The sequence below is a fragment of the Carassius gibelio genome, chromosome B19 (assembly GCF_023724105.1).
Source record: "Carassius gibelio isolate Cgi1373 ecotype wild population from Czech Republic chromosome B19, carGib1.2-hapl.c, whole genome shotgun sequence".
Lineage (NCBI taxonomy): Eukaryota > Metazoa > Chordata > Actinopteri > Cypriniformes > Cyprinidae > Carassius > Carassius gibelio.
In genome coordinates, this window is record NC_068414.1 from 25,590,306 (window position 1) to 25,612,529 (window position 22,224).

The 22,224-nt window shown below is 37.2% G+C and overlaps 2 protein-coding genes and 1 long non-coding RNA gene across 7 annotated transcripts; 2 read left to right on the forward strand and 1 right to left on the reverse strand.

Moving 5' to 3' along the window:
- Positions 1–232: 232 nt before the first annotated feature.
- Positions 233–2,836, forward strand: LOC127979047 (1-acylglycerol-3-phosphate O-acyltransferase ABHD5). The gene is made up of 7 exons (XM_052584165.1): positions 233–297; positions 727–812; positions 892–1,285; positions 1,371–1,519; positions 1,882–1,993; positions 2,088–2,274; positions 2,355–2,836. The coding sequence occupies exons 1-7, from the start codon at positions 257–259 to the stop codon at positions 2,460–2,462; spliced, it is 1,077 nt and encodes a 358-aa protein (XP_052440125.1). The 5' UTR covers positions 233–256; the 3' UTR covers positions 2,463–2,836.
- Positions 1,913–7,349, reverse strand: LOC127979049 (uncharacterized). Of its 2 annotated transcripts, none has more exons than XR_008158702.1 (2): positions 7,235–7,349; positions 1,913–2,425 (listed from the first exon to the last, which is right to left on the reverse strand). It is a non-coding gene; the product is annotated as an uncharacterized LOC127979049 (long non-coding RNA). The 2 variants fall into 2 exon arrangements; XR_008158701.1 differs by lacking the exon at positions 7,235–7,349 and adding an exon at positions 5,438–5,517.
- topaz1 (testis and ovary specific TOPAZ 1) lies at positions 6,420–20,198 on the forward strand. 4 transcript variants are annotated; one of them, XM_052584159.1, is made up of 19 exons: positions 6,420–7,692; positions 8,542–10,861; positions 11,136–11,206; positions 12,201–12,262; positions 12,515–12,617; positions 12,786–12,838; positions 12,963–13,049; positions 13,194–13,257; positions 13,344–13,495; positions 13,597–13,689; positions 15,613–15,728; positions 15,837–15,903; positions 16,033–16,204; positions 17,728–17,828; positions 17,920–18,085; positions 18,164–18,316; positions 18,684–18,887; positions 19,067–19,244; positions 19,335–20,198. In XM_052584159.1, exons 1-19 carry the CDS (start codon positions 6,858–6,860, stop codon positions 19,543–19,545), a joined length of 5,208 nt encoding a protein of 1,735 aa, XP_052440119.1. In that variant the 5' UTR covers positions 6,420–6,857; the 3' UTR covers positions 19,546–20,198. The 4 variants fall into 4 exon arrangements, with proteins under 4 accessions (XP_052440119.1, XP_052440117.1, XP_052440118.1 ...); XM_052584157.1 differs by having other exon boundaries at positions 6,440–7,692; positions 11,142–11,206; XM_052584158.1 differs by having other exon boundaries at positions 6,442–7,692; positions 9,034–10,861.
- Positions 20,199–22,224: the final 2,026 nt, after the last annotated feature.

Sequence of the window (22,224 nt, forward strand, 5' to 3'; positions counted from 1 at the left end):
ACTGATCCCTAACTTTTGAACGGTAGTGTATATCATTTGGGGAGATCCAAAGGTACTGCATGGACTTGGTTGTATAGAGATGTGCGACCTCTGTCGGCTATAAATGAAAATGAATGTGCACTCTAACCAAGAGTGGGTGAAAGGTGCACGTTTGGCCCTTAGGGATCTTCTTTGACCTCTTCCCTATTTACACTGCCTGTTTCCGTCCTCTTTCTCTCAAAAATAATAGGTCAGTGATGACAATACATGAGGAGCTATGAGAACAGATCAAGAGGAATTTGTGCTTACACAAAGGAGGTAAGCTGTGCAAATATACATCTCTATACGCGTGTGTTCACGAAATTAAAAAAAATAATGTTAATGCGAGTGGAACTTTTTACCTTTACACATGGAAAATTATATTCTGTATTACTTGCTTGTAGTTGGTATAATTAAATACATAGGCATACATAAATGTATGTATTAATGTATTAATTAACTATTAATGAAAATGTTAAATAAATAGAAGTAAAGATCACATAATCATATTGTGAAATACCTAAGGGGCATGTTCTAAATATCAGACAGAAAATGTTCTTACAAAAGAAGAAGAATGATGAGAAAGCAGATGGAAAAAGTAAAATCTAGACATTGTCATGTGTGCATTTAGGCATTTTCTAGAAAAAAATAGGCATTATTACATGAGATAAATGTGTTCATTTTGTATTTGTTCGCTGCATATTACAGGTCCTGGTGGATCTCCAGTTGGCTGCCATCCTGGTGTCCCACCTCACTCTCCCATCTTATAAAAGCAGAAAACAAAATCCTGAAACGTAAGTGTACTTTAAGGGTAACTCCGAAAAGGTTTCTGATCCACATAGAAACCATTCAACATCTCTATTGTATTTTCAGCCATCAAAGAGAAATTTACTCAAGGATATGTTCCCATATCTAATGGAAACTACATATGGACTCTTGGCTTTAATGAAAGAGAAAGCTCATCTGGGGATCAATGCCATCAGGTCCCACTGGTGCTGCTACATGGTTTTGGGGGTGGAGTGGGTCTGTGGGTAAAAAACCTACCTGCCCTTGCATTGGAAGGACAGCCCGTGTTTGCATTGGACATGTTAGGTTTTGGACGCAGCAGTCGACCAACTTTTGGCAGCGATGCCAAGGATGCAGAGGAGCAGTTTGTACAAGCCCTGGAGGACTGGAGAAAAGCAGAAGGGTTGGAATATATGATTCTTGTTGGCCATGATCTTGGTGGATATGTGTCCGCTGCATATGCCCTGAAATATCCTCACAGGTGTGTTTGGAATCCAAATACCATTTTAGCAATCCTGAGTCATTCAAGGATACTTTTAATGTCTGCTATGATGATTTTGTCACAGATTGAAGCACTTGGTGTTGGTGGAGCCTTGGGGTTTTGCAGCGAGACCAAATGTTCAGGAGCATTGGGTTCCCATCTGGATTAAAGTATTCGGAGCAGCAATGAATCCATTTAACCCTCTTGGTCTGCTTAGGCTGGCAGGCCCACTGGGTATGAAACAGTGTTATTATCACAGCTGAACTAACAAAACTAGTAAAAATCATTTTCAGTAAATAAAACAGAGCTGAAATAATGTAAAATATAAATATTAATGAAAAAAATAAAACTGAAATAAGAAAAAAATTGAAATATTAAAAACAAAGCTAAAAACTCAAATTAATTGTAGATGAAAAAAATAGGTTGAAAATAAAAATTATATTTAAAAAATATTAATAAATACATATAGAATATGTATTAAAGCCCATACGCTCATCATGATAAATAAATTATAACCATTTTATTTTTTTATGCTGATTTGGAAATCTTCCATAGTAAGGTGACTGATCTATATTTTTCTAATTTATTTCTTTCAGGTCCTTTGTTGCTACAGCTTTTGCGATCAGATTTCAAGCAGAAATATGCTTCTGTATTTGCTGATGACACAGTGGCTGATTACATATACCATGTGAACGCACAAACAGCCAGGTATAAACCGCGAACCCAGATGGAATAACTACTTTCTTACCTAACATAAATTACAAAAATGTTTAGCCTAATAATTTGTCTTGTGATTTGTCAGCGGTGAGACAGCGTTTAAAAACATGACGATCCCATATGCATGGCCTCAGCACCCCATGATGGACCGTGTGGAGATGATCAGTCCCTCTCTTCCCATGACCTTCATCTACGGATCACGTTCCAACATCGATGGCCAATCAGGAAAGGCAATTCAAGAAATGAGACCCAACTCACAGACAGAAATCATAGTAAGTTTGATTTCAGTGATCACATTGTCTTCCCCTGTAAAACTCCCCACAGTCACCTTTTTCTTCCTAATTCTTTCAAGGTCATTCAGGGTGCAGGTCACTACGTATTCGCAGACCAATCCGAGGACTTCAACCAGGCTGTGATCAAGATCTGCAATAATGTCAAGCACAATGGGAAGGATGAATGAGAGAGAGAGAGAAAAATGAACAAAAATTGCATGGTGGGGAGAGGGTAGGCTAAGTCATGCACGTGACAGGAGAATTAGATGAAGGTTGTTAAATGAGGGACAGGGGAAGAGGTGATACAGAAAATATAAAGGGAAAAAAAGATTAAAAACTTGCTCGATCACTTACAGCTTTCTGCAAGCATGCTTTACAAAAAACATATGCCTTTGCAAACAAGGCTACTCATGTAACATCTGTTATATGACAACAATGACAAAGTGATTTATTTTCATTAGGGAAAAATCTCCAGTACTTCTGAATTTTTAGGGAAAAATCTCCAGTACTTCTTATTTTAGCGAAAATAAGAAAATTGCACAAATAAACAGCTTTGCTTTTATATGCTAGTTTGCTTTTGTGTGCTGACAGAAGTTGTGCCCTCCGGATGGACACAGTTTAGTGTGTGACAGCTGGCTGGCACTAGCTGGCAGATGCTCTCACTTTTTTGAGTGAGAGGTCGGGTTCAAATCCCGGACGATGCTTCTTTGCTTTAAGCGGTTATTACTTTGTCAAAGGCAAGGAATATGTCTAAAATGTAATCTTATATATCCAAAGTATTTTTTATTGAGAATATTGTTTTACATAAATCGTCTACACTATTTAATCTCTACATCAAACATAGCCTATAACATCTGCCCTTTGTTCTTTATGAGGACGGGAGAGAGTGCAACATTCAGTCTGGTGTTTCAACAATTATTTGTTTCGTTTCAACAGAATCATGTGTGATTGGTTATAATGTGCAACATGCGTAAAAAGAGATATAATGCAACATCATCAGATCTAAATTTAATTTTGCAATCCACACAGCACCAACCCAAAATATCATAATGCACCCTGGTTGACTTCCAGTCTGCAAGAGCAAGATAACATAAAATAAATTACAATAATTATTCAAATAATTCACTCAACATTTCAATCTAAGTCACTCAATCTCAGTCCTTCAACACTGAGATCCAGCCTTTATTTGCTGTGTAGACATCCCAAATCTTGATGTTTTTACACCATGTTGCTAATAAGGCCATGCTTACCAAAAACTGACAAGGTTATAGTTCACTCTTGTCAAAGAAATCACAACATTCACATTATTCAAGCTTTATGACACACACAAAAACTGGGAAAATATTATTGTCAATATTATTGGCCTCGTCCATTATTGTAAGATATCATTGTCTAACAAACATTTTGGGGTCATTCACTCCCAAGAGTGCAGTCTTCCCTGAAAACCAGTTTGACTGCAAATGTAACAATTTATACAAGAGTAGCTAATTTTAAGTGACTTTTAATTCAATACAGTCCATTTCGACTCTTTTTGCTCGATTTGGTTAAAGATTAAACTAGTTCCAAACAAAGATCACAGCAGAACAGAACAGCATCTCTGAGCAACATACAGCAGTGTTTTGTTACTGAATGATTCACATTTTTTAATTAATAATTTCAGTCAATGATTACGTTTATATACATTTCTATTCATAAATATAGGCTCTTGCTTCATTCTTGAATGAATCAGCCATCTTAACAAATCGTTTAAATGAATGCCTCAATGACTGACTTATTATGACATTCACTTACTGCCACCTACTGGCGATTTACTTTCACATTTAAAAGTGGCTCATCTTTGCATTTTTGTCCAACAAATATTTAATTAAAAAAAATTATTATTATTATTTAAAACAAACTCATAATATTTTTTATGCTGATGTAATTTTGCATTGTAAATGCATTCATGCTACATTTCAGCTTCATTAAACTGTCTTATGTAAAATATATCTAAATACCACTTCTGTTTCTTGTGCAGTGGAATGATGGGTTTTGTTAACACTGATTTTCATTTGATTGTATATTTTGATTAGTGTCTTATTATATTAAGTGAAATTCTTAATAAAAATTAAGAATTTGGTATGAAAGATCACGCAAACATTTAATAAGGTTAGGGAAAATTGTAATACATTTTAGTATGCAATAACTTCAGCCATAAAATGCAATTTCCTAAAAACAAAACTGTGACGGGTGGAAAAACACATTTTGCAAAACCACTAGCCACAGTGGCTGGTGAGCAAAAATTTCAATGTCATGCCTTGTATACAGTAAACATTTTTGTATTTAGTTATTGAAGTTAAAAAAGTGATGTTTAACCGGAGGAAAGTGGTGGGGGTGTTTGGCATGTGGAGGTGCACACTATATAAAAGTTTGGGAACCACTGTTCTAAAGAGTGGAGCATGTTAAGCACTGAAATATGAATCAACCTCCCTAAACTGGGGCACAATGGCTGCATGTTTACTGATATCAAAGGAGACAGAGGATGGATCAAGTGGGGGAGCGACATCAGAGACATGCAGGATTCAACTGCACGGCAAAACTGTCTGCAGCCTTCACTGACAGCAACTCAATCTGTCTAAATATTATTTGATTATCATCCTCAATTTCAGAGCCAGCACCTCGAGGGCATATGTCCACATCACGATCAGCACCCAGACACCAAAACAGGTACCCTTTCCTAAAGACTCAAAATAATATTCTTAATTTCCCCCTTGAGATGCCACCAGCAAAGGCTTTTTTGTGTGTGTCTGTTTAACATGCGTCTGTGTGTATAACATGTATGAGTTCCTGTGTTTCAGTGGTAGAGCAATGCGTTAGCAGCGCAAAAGGTTGTGGGTTCAATTCGGAGGGAACACACATACTGGTAAAAATAAATGTACAGTCTGAATGCACTGTAGGTCACTTTGGATAAAACTGTCTGCTAAATGCAAATTTAACATTTGTTTTTTTCCCAAATTTCTACAAGCAGCATCCTCAGTTTACCCAAAAACACCAGTAACATGCACAAAAAATTAACACCAGCAACATGCAACCACATGTAAAACATGTTTAGTTTTAGTTAACTAAGGAAAGGCTAGATATTTTGTATAAAGTTTTCACTTTGAGAAAAATACAGTGGACTTACCATGCTTCTTTCTTTCTTTCTTTTTTTGCTTCAGGGATGAGTGGACTGAGGTGTAACTTTATCTCGTCACTTAGTCTGCTAATAAAATAAGAACATCATCAAGGCATCATTAATAATAACACATGCAGTACATGTGTGCATAAACAAACCACCTTCTCTCTCCTTTTAACTCTCACCTGCAAACACCTTGATTTTTTTTTTGTTTTTTCCTGTTCCCAGATTGAAAAATGTTGAAATATCTCCCTTAGATAGGCTTAAAATCAAATGTTTTTGTGCCTCCAGGAGGAATGAGCAGAACAGTTGCAACACAAATAGAAAAAGAAACAGAAATCAACATAGTAATCATAAAGGCATGTAGAAAATTACCACATTACACATTAACATCTGAATTTTTTTTTTTTTTTTTTTTTTATGTTATTGCCCTCTAAAGTCCCTAAACTCAAATGTTCCCGTCACTCCAGCTGGAATGTGCTCAATGATGGCAGCCCTGTTAAAAAACACAGAGACATAGAAATACAGACAGACACAGCAATCAAAAATAAATCAAACTTGGTGTTTCTATACAAAGAATGTGTTACAAACATCTGATCTGTCTGTCTGGAGCACTGCTGTCAACACATGAGAAATAGTAATAGCCTTAAAATAGTACAGTAGTGAAATAGTAACAAAACAGAATGTTTCCTTTGCTAAAAAAAAAGTAAGTTGTGTGTATTGTTAGAACAAAAATACAATGTATATTTCTAATTTCACACATACAATCTAAATTTAGTTATACTTCTAAGGAGGTTAGGGCTGTTTATGCTCCATTGGAGTGTGTTGTAGCATCATTTTTGTATGTGAATGCATGCCCAATTGAGAATATTTTTTTATGTAGCTACAGATGTTTTAAATTTAGCCATGTGCATGTTTCGGAAATTTAAAGAGGGTCTACTTAACTTGTTTTATGGTTTGCTCACTAAACCGCGCGGCGGCAGTATTCATCAAACAGTGTCACATCAATTGCGCATGTCATACGTCGAAATTGGAGAGGGGAGGGATTTTTTAATCTTTTAGTAATAATCGCTCAGTGACATGGACAGGTATTGAGGAGCTCATGTTTCATTAAAATTGTCTTTAAAAAAAAAATAGGTTTCTTGTAAGGGTTATACAGTTCGTCGCGTTAAGTTATACCATCTTTATCTCGGTTGACGAGCGTCACGTTAGATTTAGTGCGGCGCTGCTTACGCGTTAAATGCGTTTGCTCTTGTGAATATTTTAATTAGAAGTTTTTCTTAAATCAACAATTTGTGCTCAATATAAACTGTAATATGTTTATTTTCCCAGTGCATTTAGGAAAACGGAGTTCAGTAATGCAGGGCACAAGTTAAGTTAGCACACAAATGCACGTTTCTGTTAACGTTAATCGCGGTTAGCTTCAGTAATGCTTCCGTGCAGCGGCGTTTCGAGGATCAAATTGAAGAGGGATTCGTTTAATCGCAATAGCAAATTAAAGCCGAACAAACGCAGATGGACTGGACTTAAAAATGTGTCAGGTTTAAATCAACTTGCTGATCGTGGCTTACAGGTACAAGACCAAGCCAGTTCCCCAGGCCCGGAGAGAACAGATGTCGTTTACTCCGAAGTAAACGCCAAAGAAATCTGCGAACCAGCGTCCCGGTTTGACGGGCAAGCGAGCTCCAAACAAGACGCTTGTGCGGAACATGACGGCTGCGGAGGGGGTTATAATCAAGGTACATTCCCACCCACAGTTAGTGGCTTTAATAACTGTCCAGGGGGAGGAACTAAAGCTCAGAGTACCTGTACAAGGAGTCAGCCACCGTGCAAAAAGACGCCGAAACGGTTGTCCGAACATAGAAAAGAGTTTTTCTACCGTTTGCGTTTAGCTTTGTGCTTAAAACGTCAAAATGGCGGGAAGCGTGTGATGCACGGGCCGACAGAAGTGCAGTGCCACACTCTGTCGTATATAAACAGTAACGTGTCGGTTCAGTCAGATAATATTTCTATTAAATCCACGGTCTGTGGGGAACCAGTGGAACAAACTCCACCTGCCCAACTAGATCCAAAGTACGATCAAAACACTGTCGGTCAAGATTATCTGGGGCAAGAAAAGCCTCGTGCCGGAAGGGGAAGACCGAGGAAACTGTTTATTGATCATTTTGGTGGCCCTGATGGACGGATGAAAACGACAATCAAGACGGACGCTCGGCGAGCGCGTGCAAGTAAAGCCAGGGGTGCCTTTTCTGGAAAAACACCAAGTAAGGGTCAAGACGTTCCTAAACATACTAATAAGATTTAATACTGGGGCTAATTTAGTAGAAAAACATGTTTACATGATATTTATTTTCAGACGGTATGTTTCACAAGCAGCAAAAATTCAGTTGTGGTAACTACAAGCCCTCCAAGAGGTAGAAGAAATGAGCTAGAGTTTATCATAAGGGCATTTGCAAAATAGTGGAGGAAAAAAGTGAAAGTTCTTTTATTGTTTACCTTACCCCTATGTCATCCCTGATGTGACTTTCTTCAGATGAACATTTTTGGAAAAAATAATGCATGTCTGTGAGTCTATATAATCCAGGTGGATTGAAACCCAAAAATTGATGATAAAAAAAAACACAGTGAGATTGTAATGGTAATCCATCTGACCCCAATGAACGAATGAATGGGCCAGAAGTGATTGTTGTAGTATAAATAAAAAATGTAAGCGTATATGTAATTTTTCATATGCCTATTGTTTAATTTTAAAATACATTTATTCATCCACTAGCATAATTTATGCAACATTGTAAACCAGGTTGGTGTTGTTTCTGAAGAATCAACTTTTGCATCATTATCTACTTGTGTTCTATGCCATCAGACAGATGGATTTTTCTTTTCTTAAAATCTTTGTGTTCATCTGAACAAAAACGCATATCTATAAACACATGAGAATCAGTAAATGGATGAATTTAAATTTTGGGGTGAAGAATCCCTTTAAGATAAAATTACTCAATTCATGGAATTTGATGGAAATATCAGGGTTTTGGCAAATAGCTATAGCAAGGCTCTTTATGTTAGTATTGCATTTTTGCTCTCACGCTTCTCAACTTCTTTGTCTCTGATTGCAGATATCAGTTCAAAATTTGAGCTGAGACGACAGCTTAGGTCAAACACAAGGAAAAACTGCAAACGATTGGTGAAAAATTCGTGCTGTGCTTTGTGTGGTGATGTGAAATACATTCCTCCCCCTAGTAAGAATCTGGCCCCTTTACCCAGTCACAGATCTAGAGCTAGCCACCCCAGCCAGACTGTGTGCCAGAAAGATGCTGGTCATATCTCAAAGTCCCCAACCGTGATGAATTTCCGCTTCGAGAAATTCCCTATGGTGAATCTGTGCAATGTAGCCAGAGTGTTTGACATAGCCTCTCATGATTTCTCATACGTCTTACCAGCCGTACTAAGACAAAAGAGGAAGTGCAAAAGAGTGCAGTGCTTAAGGAAAGAATTTGATTTTCTTGTGAATCCTCATCTCCACGGCATCAAGGAGTGTAGAAGTAAGATTGCCAACCAGTCCTGGGAAGTTTCCACACCAACCCATAGCTGTGCTTCTTTTTCATCAGGTGATCCACTATCTGGAGCTGCGGCCAGCACGTATGTTTCAGACACCGCTGAGACTCCTGATGGATCTGCCAAGGAATCGGATACTTGTCTTGCAAGGAATCTAGACTGCGAGAGTATGAGACAGACCGACGTCGAAGGAACTGACCTGGTACTCCCAGGGTGCGATGACAGTGGCCCTGTTGTTTATGACAAGGCCTGTCCAATGAAAAACATATCTGAAAGTCCTACCAGCCCAGCTCGTCGTGTACCACCTCTAATACTCAGACGGGTTGCTGTCAATGGCTTTGGTTTCAGAGGTGGTGATGATGATGGGGAGAACAGTGGTCATTCACTGGATGAAGAGAAAGAGGAAGACAGTAGTAATGAGAATTCTGACAGTGAAGTGAACTCGCCTGAGAGTTTCTCCTGCCAGCGAGTGCAAGCCTACATATTTTTCCCTCAATCATCATGCGCTCGCACATACAGGACCTGGCCCTTCCCTAGAACGGGCCCTCCTAACGACCCCAGGTCACACCTGCGCACTGGACCCCGTTGGATTGTAACCACTTCATTTCCTGCTATCACTCCTCTCAGTGGAGCACCTGAATGCTTGTCAGACAAAGACATTCAATACGAAATGTACAAACCCACAAAGCAAAGCAAAACCAGTTATGACACAAGAGAGCTACTGGAGGGGCAACCAGTTTGTTCATTTATACCAGGTGAGAACACATTGGAAAGTACTCAGAAAGGTCGAGTACAAAGTCTTAATCCAAGTCATACAATGACACAGGATAGTTTTATTTTGAGACTTGCAGACCACAACAGTTGCAGTTCAGAAAGTAGAGACATGCTGGAGCAGCATCCTTCTGCATCTTGTGAAAAACCGCACACTTGCACACCTGAAAGGACTCCAAGGAGTCTAGTGCACAGTCCAAAAGACCTATTGACTCATGTTTCCAAACCTGCAGAGCCTGAGTCAAACCAAAGTCTGAAGAAAGCTTTGAAAGATGTTCTTGAGTCCTCTGTACCTGTAGTGACTGAACAGGTTAACATCTGCAAATTTAATGGTCTTGACTATGCAACATCATTAGAAGAGTGCAGTCTTTTAAAAAATCATTGCCTGCTCAAGAAGTCAAATCAGAAAATGCTCTCAAGTGTGCCTGAAATTCAAGCTGATTTCATTTCGGATCTTGAGACCAGTGCCTGTCCTGTTAGCCAAACCTCAAGAGCTCAGACAGTTGAGGATCAAGAGTGGAACGAAAATTGTGATGGACAAACTTTGTATAACCCTGGATCGCTTTCGGAAATATGTCTTCAAGTAGAAATCCTAAAAGAACAGCATCCTCCTTTAGTGACAACAACTTCCACAATGGACCAGGATGCTGATGCCACACCGTATACAGCCGGCAGCAATCCTGACTGTTCAGGAGATGAGAAGCAAAAGCAAGAATTTGACAGCTGTACAGTTGCAGACTCCTCTTCTGAAGAGGAAAACGAACATGTCCCTAGTCTGTCATCAGATGACTTTGTGGAACATGATGCTGCTGTGAGCTCACAATCTGATGGCGATGGGACAAATCAGATGAATAACGAAAAACAAGGCTGTAGTCCTCCACAACTTCCTGTGGATGTTGACCGCTTCCTGGATGTTTCTAGAGCATATGAAGAAGACATCCTTGTACTAGACGTGATACAAGATGATCCAGAGTTATTTGGGGCTGTTGTCACTGAAACTCTGATTGAACAGGACACATCAACAGAGGAGAATGGAGAGACACCGCCGAAGATAGAGAAACCACAAACAGGGAACCATTGCAAGATTGTCTGGGACCAAAATGCAGATGGGTAAGATTTAATATTTAATAATATTGGTTTACTGATATAATCATGAAGGTCGATATATATCGGCCGATAATTTATTAATCTTTTTTTTTTTTTTCCTGCATTGGCCGATGTGTTTGAGGTGGGACTTTTATTTTGACATTGCTCACATTCTCCCTCTTGTTTGCTGTTGTCAGTCGGTTCTTCCTAATACAGTTAAAGTCCGAAACTAGAACTTGCAACCTTTGGGTTAGGAGTCCAAATCTCTAACATTCTAACATTTTATTTTTTTTTTTAGTTCCAGTGAGTCTTGCCCCACTGCTTCAGATGTCAGGACTGATAGTTTGACAGATGGCGGTTCTCTGACAGGTCTGACTGAAATATTTGAAACCATGTTAATTTGATTTTTGTTTCTGTCCTAGTGCTGATTTATTTTAATAAGTTTAATTGGTTTGTGCAAGGGTCCCATTATCTTTATAGTAGGGCCGGGACTCGATTAAAAAAATTAATCTAATTAATTAGAGGCTTTGTAATTAATTAATCGAAATTAATCGCATTTTAATCGCATATAAATATTTGACCTGAGAACAGTGAGAAGTAATTTTTTTTCACATGGATTTATAGTATACCATTGAATAATGACTGAATACATAAGCTTAAGCAACAAAATATTGTTTATTTTTGTTCAACCAAGTCTAGCAGACCAGTGCAATTTTTGCCATGAAGTGTAGCAATAGCATATTTAGAAACAATTTAGAAATAGTACATTTCAGAAATTCAGGAAGCTTATAGGTGCTGGAACCTTCTGTAAAGAGTTTTTTAAGTAAAACACAATACTGTCAATTACATTCAGAACATTGGAAACACTGACTATTAGAAAACATCTCTCTGTTGCTTCAGAGGCCATAACATACTAAGTCCAACTCTCAATAACCTTGGCCAAAACAATAAAGAGTTCAACATAAACTGTTGCACCAACAAAATAATACATAGTTCAACATAAAGTGTAAAGTCCACGCTAGCTGCTACATGTTTTGCGATGAGGTGATACTTGAGGCTCAATGTGCTGCAGTGATATGCGAAGCGAACGCTAGTTGGTGCTCCAGTATAATCGGTCCGCCGAAACAAATCCAGTGAGAAACGTTCCGCGGTGCAAAAATAAGTTATTAAAAATGCGGGAATTTTTTTTTCTGTAATTAATTAATCTTAGTTAACGCGTTATTTTTTGTGTAATTAATTAATCTCAATTAACGCGTTAAAGTCCCGGCCCTACTTTATAGATACAATTTTGTCCTTCAATCATTTGGATTTTTCTATCTTATTTTTACTAAAAAGTGACACAACTTCTGTTTCTCATCTACAGTTAAGGAGACAGACAATTACAGAGCTCAGCCTGTCCAGGAAAAGAGTATTTCAAATTCAGAGGTCAGTTTGTATGTCTCTAAAACCTTTTGTATTTGTAATAATATTGCTGACCTTTTAACAGCATTGTGATAATTGGATGTGCTTTTTTATTTTATTTAGCCATTGTTTGCCAAAGGGGAAATCTGTTTGTTGCTGCTATTGACAAAAAATTTAAACCATACTATTTTTGAACAATTATGATTTATTAATTGTTTTTGTTCTGAACACATTGTGATGAGCTGAAGGTTGATATTTGATATCTTCTTCTTGAAGAATGCCACAGACTGCAATAACAACCAAGAGATGAGTCAAACAAATGGTATTACAGTAATAAACACAAGAGCATCAAGACTTGTGATGGACCCATGTAGTAATGGTAGGTCCAGAACAAACATCATCTGGTTCTGTGCCACTTTAAATATAGAAAATCTGAGATTACTCTACCTGAGATGTTTATGATTTCACTTAAGAATCAAGTTTGTATTTACTGTGTGTTCAAATAATGAATCTAAGCAAAACTTTCACGTTCTGTTTTATGTCCAAGGGTATGAAGTGACTCCAAAAGAGACTTCCACTTTGAGAACTTTTAACAGTAATGTGAGTATACTCCATCTGTGACATGGATAGATGAGAAAACTATTCTATTCTGTCAAAAACCATGTTTTTGAATGGATTATCTACATAATAGCACATTTCCAACCAAACTTCTCTCTGTCTTCAGTATTGTTGGTTCTACTTTAGTGAATATAACTCCTGCATGCGAAGTGTCTGTTGGTTCCTGCACGTACCTAGAGATGGGGATGAAAAGGTGTGTGTTATAATATCATTCTGATACAGTTTTTTTTTTTTGTTGATGCGAGTGGCCCCTTATGGTTAAACTCAGATCAAGTTGCGCCTGAGTCATGTGTTTTGTAGGCTATGATTGTCTTGAGGCTTGTTTTTTATGTTTCAGTTCTGCATGGATACAGTGAAAAAGTTTTGTCATACCGGGAAGCATGGTCTTATTTTGCGAGCAGGTAACCTGGACTTTATTAAAGCAATTATGCTGATGTATAATCCCAGGTTGACTGAATGGCTTTTCTGTCTGTCTTCCTATGTGAAGTGGAGGTGTTTATGGCATATTACAGCAGTTGTTCTCCCAGCGTGAGTTTCAGTGAGGAGATTGTCAATTCTCTGCTGTCGTCTCTCCTTAATTTTTGTCTGCTGAGAGAATTTGATGCAGTCATTAACTTGCTTCTCAAACACAAGAGGCGGGTGAGTGTGATTGGTTGGAAGTATTTGTCTTTTGGAATCATTTGCCCTTTTGGAATCTAATTTTGATATATAATACTTTTTTTTTTTTTTTCTTATGTCAGCCTCCACCTGAGATGATGTTAGCCGCTTTTAAACTTGTGATGGAAAGAGGCCTGATTAACTCTGTACCTGAGCTCATTCACCTCACCTCAAGGGTAATTCTCATATTCAAAGCATCAGATCACAGTATATGTATGTATATGTATATTAATGGTGGGCATAGATTAATTTTTTTTTAATCAAGATTAATCTCACTGTAATCTTGAATTATTCTAGATTAAAATGGCTCATTTGAATTCTGCCGAAGGCATTCAGAATATGTGTGCTACCCAAATAAAATAATGACTAAAAGTAAGTCTTTTAGACCGGTTCCTCAAGCCAGGTGGTGCATTAGACCAGGGGCTCATCTCCTGTTTCCAAAATACTTCACAAACTGCTTGAGAAAGCTGTAAACGAATTCCACATTACAAAAGGTGCAAACAACCTTGTGCCTGTTTCACACATACGTCTGCAGTGCGTATGCGGGTTTTTTTAAGCACTCATGTTAACGGATTCCAGTGTTCACGCAGTTGCGGTCCGTCAGTGTGTTCCAGGAGCGTTGCGTCTGCAGCAGTGCAGCAATCGTTCACGTACCGAGTAGCGGACTGCAAACGCATCCTGTGTGAAAGCACATCAAGTCCATGCTGTTTCAGCACCACATACGAAACGCACGCAGACTACATACGCACTGCAGACGGAGTATTTGTGAAACAGGCTTGCATCTTGTCGAGGTTTCCATTGGGAAGCTTCTTAAAAAAATAAAATAATAGTTATCTGAAGCAAACCCGGCGGTTTCAGCTGCATCCACGTTAGCACGTCACGTTTGATGTGGTAATTTCACAGTAGGCATACATACAGGTTTAAAGATTCGTTCTCGCCCCCTACAGATTCGGCTGGGCATACATTCACGCTAAACTATCAAGGTGAAAGTCATCATAGCTCACCTAGTATAGACCCAGCTCCCATCCCAACTTTGAGAATAGATTAATGGCGATATTTTTTTTTTTAGCGCCCGATAAGAGTCTGCCGATAACGCCTTATCACTAATATATATTACAGACCAAAAGTTTGGAAACATTACTATTTTTAATGTTTTTGAAAGAAGTTTCTTCTGCTCATCAAGCCTGCGTTTATTTGATCAAAAATACAGAATTTTTTTTTATATTGTGATATATTACAATTTAAAATAATTGTTTTTAAATTTATTATACTTTTAAATTATTAATTATTTCTGTGATGCAAAGCTGAATTTTTAGGATCATTATCACATGGTCCTTGAGAAATCATTCTAATATGATGATTAATCAAAGTTGGAAACAGTTCTGCTGCTTAATATTTTTTCAGAACATGTGATACTTTTTTAGGATACTCTGATGAATAAAAAGTAGAAAAAAAAAAAAAAAAGCCATGTTTTTAAAATAGTAATATTTTGTAATAACAATATACACTACTGGTCAGTAATTTGGGGTCAGTAATTTTTTTTTTTTTTTTTATAAAATCAATACTTTAATTCAGCAAGGATGTGTTAAATTGATAAAAAGTGATAGTACAGAAAATATATTATTAGTATATATATATATATATATATATATATATATATATATATAATGCAGTTCTTTTTAACATTTTATTCATCAAATATATTAGACAGCAGAACTGTTTCCAACACTCATAATAAATCAGAATATTAGAATGATTTCTAAATGATCATGTGATAGACTGGATGTTACATGTGACACTGAAGGCTAGAGTAATGATGCTGAAAATTCAGCTTTGCATCACAGGAATAAATTATTTTTTTAAAACCGAAAACTATTTTAAGATGTAATAATATTTCACAATATTAAGTTTTTTTCTGATCAAATAAATGCAGGCTTGATGAGCAGAAGAAACTTCTTTCAAAAACATTAAAAATAGTCATGTTTCCAAACTTTTGGTCTGTACTGTGTGTGTGTGTATATAGATGGTGCCCTACTGCATCTTATTTCAGATGAGCTATAGTATCTGTATAATGTGTGTTTGTGTTTTTGCATGTTTAGATTGTCGAGGCAGGATGTGTATTCAGTGTGGATCAGTGTGAGGTCATGCAGAATCATCTCCAAATTATGCAGGTTCCTAGACAGCAGATGGACATTTTCCTAGCTGTTAAATGCAGGTATGCACCCTCCCACAGCAGATCATTTATATTATTGGACTTTGTTGTTTTAGGTTTCATTACAGTGAAGTCATATGATGTCACACAAACATGTTGTTATATTTGTAGAGCTCTGGTAACTAATCCCCATACCTCCGAGCTGTCAGATCTGGCTCAGGCTGTTGTTAGAGTTGAGGTAAGATCACTTCTTACTCCTGTAGACGTATATACACTTTTTGCTCCATTTTCATTTCTATATACTGCCATCAACATAAAAATGCTAATATTTTCAGTATAATTTGTGTGTGTGTGTGTGTGTGGCCAGATGCTGAAGCATCAGGAAGACTGGGCTGGACTGGCTCTAGTATTCTGCAATGTTTGTGTTGGGTCACACAGCCAAATGGAACTTCTCCGGTTTTGCTGCTGTGTTACCATGGCACTGCTGAAAGAGCCCAAAGGCAAACTCACCCTACCGTATGAGCTGTTTGCTGAATCAGGTGCACACTGTGAAGTAATTCATATGTACAGTAGCACTCAAAAGTTTGGAGTTTTGAGATTTTTTTTAAAAACCTTATTGTTCACTTTTTTTTTTTTTATGCTCTTAGTGAAACAAATGCAACAGAACAGGCAGGTATTTAGGGGCTTCATATACAGTTAACTTTATATCAGGGGTTACTCTCCCAATAGTGTTGAAGGAGAGAGAGAATAAAATAAAATAAAATTACTAAACCTTCATCAGGAAAATATTTGATAATGGTCCTTTCAAGTCCATAAAAGGTTCAAGGTCCCCTCATAGAACATACAAATCCAGAATATTTTTCTTGTACATGTTTCACATATTGAAAAATAGGAAAATATTATCAATATAATAAGACTGTTAAATTGTGCATCTGAGGAGTAGGGGGGGGGGGGCACATATTACAGTAAATTTACATAAAAAATAAAAAAACTTTTTTTAAGAGTCTGCATTTAAAGTAAAAACATATTTGAAATGTTATTCCAATTTAAAATATATGCCATGCTCAACATTTGAAGTGGATCAAAACCTTTTATCAAAGTTGTCTCAAAACCTAAAACCAAAATGTAATTATGATATATTACAGTCCTACTGATTACAAGTATTAATTACTTTATAAAAAATAAATAAAAAAAACCTTCCGACCCCAAACTTTTGAACAGTATACTGTAGGCTACCATACTTTAATTTAATCAGTTCTTTAAGTATAAGCCTTTGCATCAGGGTGTGCCAAGGTTATTAATAAATAACAATAATAATAGAAAAAAGTAATAAAAATAAATAAAACCTAATGTTGTTTACATATAGTCCGTTTCTATTGCATAAAATGGGTTTGCTATGTTTAAAAAAAAAAAAAAGTATCAATTGGAAAGTGAGGACTTAGTTTCTAAATGAAATCCTGTCTCAATGATTTCAATTAAAGCTGCGGTAGGTAACTTTTGACGCTCTAGCGGTTAATAAACAGAACTGCTTGCGTCTTGTGGAAGAACATCGTAGCCGGAGCTACTTCTCTCTGTTCATGTCTATGAAGAATCACAAAGGTACTGGGTTACTCCGCCGTGGTATCCCCGAAGCAATCTAAAATAGTCCGAATATAAACACTTATTATAGGTGCACCCTAGTGATTCAGGACAAACCAAAAACAAGCCAGTTTGGAAGATGGATTCATGGTGTACTCGCTTATTATATACATTTTTCTACATTTTGAACACAAACAAAGTTACGGACGGCAGCTCTGATTGGTTGATTTCTTACCGGGAGCGGTCTGTAACTGCAAATGGCAATAGGACCACTGGGAGGAGCCAGAGGAGCTTGATTTTTTTTTCACAGATTATCTGTCTCATATTCTACTGTCAGGACATAATGACAGGTTTAAAAAATATATTTTTACAAAAGTTACCTACTGCAGCTTTAACTGAATTAAATCCTGACGGGATCCTTAATTGTTTGAAAGTTTCTGGAACGTTCATGTTTGAAGTGGATTGTCATGTCTGTTTCTGTCAGTGTGTCAGCAAGTCTTGTCCAATGACATGATAAAAACCATCCTGGGGAGAATTGGAGTCTCTCTGATCTTCAGGTACCACAGGACACGAGATTGGAATAAGGTGAGAGTGGGTCCTGTTTGTGGAAGCGTTCTGTACAGCAGTGAACCTTTGACTGACTGCTGTGTGCACTGTATGTCTTGCATGTGCTCAGGGAGTGAAGCTGGTCAGTGTGATGTTCAGGCTGCACATTGAGTTCATCACTCTGAAAGGGCTAATGGGGAATGAGAACCGGGTGTCTCGCTGTCAGCTGGTCACTATGGCCACAGAGTTCTTCCTCCATAGCGGAAGTATTGAGGGAGCTTTGAAAATGCTGAGAGGTAAAGGGGAGATTTTGTGTGTGCAGTTCAGAATCGGTAAATAAAGGATCATCTGTGTATGTGTCTCTGTTCCTTCAGCTGATGGCTGGTTTGTGAACTCCAGCATGTGGCCTTGTGAGCAGGTCGACATCGAAAATCGAAAACATGTCCTGACGCTTTTAGCTGAGAAGACGTCACACAGAGACGCCTTTGAAATTATCACCAATTTACCTGGAATCAGACAACCGATAAGTGAGTTATTGGGAATCATCATCTCTCATCGCGATATACTACAGTTCAGTAGTTTGGGATCAGAAAGTTTTTTTTAAAGAATTTTCTTCTTCTAGCCATTTAATTACAGTAAAATAGTTTAAAATCTATAAACATATATATAATCACTACCGTTTAAAAGTAAGATTTACAGTAATTTTTTTCCAGAGAGATTAACTTTTATCCAGCAAGGATGTTTATGCATTTGTTTTTACCTCAGAAACCGTATTCATTGTAGTTTAGTCTATTACAATTAGGACTGTCAGTCGCATTAATTTCTTAATATGCTGACTAATTGATTTAATTAAATTTTACTGCATATGAATCTGACTTGAATTCACTTTTTCAGATGGTGTGCAGATAAACGAATATGCTGAAACATTCAATGTTCATCTGCGTCTGTGCTTGGTAAAGCAGACATTACCAGTCGCTGCAGATCTCCTTGAGTTCATGCTAATACACGGTCTGGTGCCTGATACCCTCCAGCTACAGAACCTCATCCATAAATTGGGCAAACAGAACAACTGGAGCCGTGCCAGGGCGCTTTTTAAACGTGAGTAACATAACTTCACATCTCAAAGTTAACCGTTGCTGTTGAGTCACCGGAACTGATCATACAGGAGTCCTTTTTAGTGAACAGTCACTAAATTTATTTTTAGTCAATTATTTTTTTACCTGATATTTATTTGTCAAATGTGAGATGTTTTTGATGTAGCATTGAATGTGTCCCAGGTGCTCAGTCGGCAGGGTTTTACTCTGCGGTGGTGTGTGAAAGAGACTCTCTGTTTCTGCCATGTAATCTCAGTGAAATTGAGATGACGCTGGCCTTCGAGATGTTCATCACCTTTATTAATACTAAACTACTGGCCCCTTCTGGAGCCTCCCAACCACTTCTCATTACACTCAGACGGTAAGTGTGTATATTAGACAAGTGAGCTTACGAGCACTTATATAATATTGTTTAGTCATGATTTGTGAGTATGCGAGTTGTTTGGTTTAGGCATGCCGATATTGAGGATTTAACGGAGAGTGTGTACTTGGCGGCGGGTTGTCGGCTTCTCTCTGCGGCTCTCATACCAAACCCTAAATTGAGCATCCGCTACACAGCTGTCAATAAAAGCCAAGAACAGTTCTTTCACCTGGACCGTGCATCTGCCCACAAATGGTTTTTGCAGAACGAGCGTTGGGCACGAGAGATTTGGGCAAGCTAACACACACATACACACATGCTTGTGAACAGTCCCCAAAGTGACAAATGTCTCAGTCAATCAAAGGTTAATTTATATGTTACAGACTGTTAAAACTGAGACTTCTTGAAACTGGTTGCACAATATTTTGTGGTGTTTGTTTTATATTTCTTTAAAACATTATTGAAGGACAAGACTGCTTAGTTTTGAGTTGTAAAAAGAAAGGTTTTGTAATCTTTAGTTTCATGTTCTTAACAATTTCAACTTCCAGAGATTTACATCGGAGCCTGCAAACTTGGAAGTCGTTCATGTGGAAAGAAATAAAACCATTGACAACGACCAAAAAATAACTGTTGCCTCGAGTATATAAATATAAAAAGTCTAAAATAGTTTAGCATTAAAAAAAAGTTTTTTTTCTACTAAAGGCTTTGATAAAGATTCAGAGTTACTTTCACTGTTACCATTTGCCTTACCAATAAGAAATTATCCGATTCATTTGGTGATTTAAACTGCAAAAATGTATGGTACACATGGTAGCTCTGAAAGGCACTTATGTACATTTCATATGAAAGACATTCCATCATTGGATACAATTTTGTCTAGTTCTGCAGTGTGTACATTTCAGTTTGTTCAGTTTAACTGAAAATAATTACAAATAAATTTCAAATCAATACCAATCTGAAGTCTACTTTTTATTGTATTTTGTCCACAGGGAGACGACACAATGTCCTTAGTTTTCAAGGGGCCATTTCTGTTCATGTCTGTCTTTAAAAAAATGAGAATACATTGCTGTATGACACTTTGAATTAGTGCTGGGCGGTTTGACCAAAAATGTATATACCGTTTTTTTTAATTATTATTATTATTATTATTATTATACCGGTTTTCTGATTAATTAGTTTTTTTTTATTTTTTTTATGCATAATCAGGTGTACAATGCAATTTCTGCTATAATTATTTCTAGACAGCGTAGGCATATTATTACACACAATTTCATTAATTTTTAAATATGTAGTTTAAATAAAGTTATTTTACAAAATTAGGCCGTCTTTTGTAGATTCCCTGAACTGTATATAGCCTGTGCCGCTCAGCCAATCAAATTTGAAGACAGAAATTGTCGCATAATATAAATAACACAACATATATGCTTCTTGAGGTATAATTTGATTTCTACTGTCTCTTCTTCAGGTGTGTAAAGTGTCCCTCATACATGCTTGGGATGTTCAGGTGTAACGGTGCACTTCAAGTGTGTATTCATACATGCCAGCCACTTGATGTCACTATTGCTTTAACTTCACCTGAAGGAAATGCAATAAGCAACTTCCTCAGAGCTGAAAATATGTAGTTACAATACAACTATGCAAAGACTGCTGCTTGGTTCTTTCAACTTGATCTGAATTTAACCTAGCTTCTGTTAAAACTCTTTTCTGTTGATCCCAAGTTAAAAGCTAACGTGACAGACATCACTAAATCAGTCGTGACCATTGCTTGTAGGATCAATAGTGATTCGATAGCTTTACAAGATTTGTGTTCAAAACCGTGCGGACGCTTGGGATCATTCATAGTTATTTTGTAAACAGGAATCGGCCTGTTTCTTTTCCACAGCGAATTGAGAATAACAACTTTTCATCATCATAATTGAATTTGGAGCAGCTGTATGCTTTGAAACGAGGTTGTCCTTCTGAGAGACCATCTGTGCTTAATTCTCCAAAGCACTTGGATAGATTTTTTTGCAAGCTGTCATACAATGTATAGTTTTATGTACAAAATACTGTTGTGGAAAAAGATCAAATGTGATTATTTTAATATCTCTTGACAAGACATCCCTGCCAGAACAGCTCTACAGTTTTGACAATCATTTTAGCAGTTTTGGGATTTCACTGCATTGTCAGTGATGCTAGATTAACAGTTGTGCCAGTCAAGAACATGAAAAATCACACAGTATACAAATTATGCAAATATTAAATACACATGTTCAGATTCACACTGACAGACTGATAAGACGTCACGCCATTCAAGTGCTGAAATAAGTAAAAAGGAATAATTGGATGCGATAAAGCTTTGTGATTAGACTTCGATGATGACATACTAGTTAACCCTTTACTTTGGATAAATGAAATGACACACAAATGCAATCAAACATACTAGCAGGGCTTTCTGACCCACTGTGTAGGAAAATAAATCGTTCAAGTAGCAAAGCCCGGAAGCATATTGATTTGGCAGGAGCTCCAGATGTGTAATTCGGCAAAAATACAGAAAGAGTAATTGAGTCTCTGTTCTTCATGGCATCATCTGACTGGGTCAATTTGCAATCTGCCTGATCAGGTCAGCGCTCGGGGTGGATGAGACTCCAGCCGTGCCTTCCACACTGCCACTGAGACCAGCTCAAGTGTGCATAATGTATAGAGAACCACAGTCTATAAATTACATCTGACTTAACAACTTGGCAGGAGAGCTGCCTGCATAAACCTCACAGAGTAACAGCAAAATTGCAGTTGTTTGACAACAAGAAAAGTAACATTTTCAACAACACTTCTTTTCTAAACAAGGTTCTGATGAAGATTCAAATAGAAGTCTTTTATATTATTAATTAATTATAAGTTAATCAATGACTTAAGTCACAGCTTGCCCTTATCTAAATATTTATTGGTTAATAGCTCTTTATCTTAGAACTAATGAAAGAAAAGACAACTTCTTGTCTGT

Excerpts from the sequence above, each read along its gene's own strand:
- LOC127979047 (XM_052584165.1), top strand. The coding sequence starts at position 257 with ATGAGAACAGATCAAGAGGAATTTGTGCTTACACAAAGGAG. Across the intron at positions 1,286-1,370 it reads GCCCTGAAATATCCTCACAG|ATTGAAGCACTTGGTGTTGG; the intron begins GTGTGTTTGGAA and ends ATTTTGTCACAG. Across the intron at positions 1,520-1,881 it reads TAGGCTGGCAGGCCCACTGG|GTCCTTTGTTGCTACAGCTT; the intron begins GTATGAAACAGT and ends TATTTCTTTCAG.
- topaz1 (XM_052584159.1), top strand. The coding sequence starts at position 6,858 with ATGCTTCCGTGCAGCGGCGTTTCGAGGATCAAATTGAAGAGGGATTCG. Across the intron at positions 13,050-13,193 it reads CTAGAGATGGGGATGAAAAG|TTCTGCATGGATACAGTGAA; the intron begins GTGTGTGTTATA and ends TTTATGTTTCAG. Across the intron at positions 16,205-17,727 it reads TGAGCTGTTTGCTGAATCAG|TGTGTCAGCAAGTCTTGTCC; the intron begins GTGCACACTGTG and ends TGTTTCTGTCAG.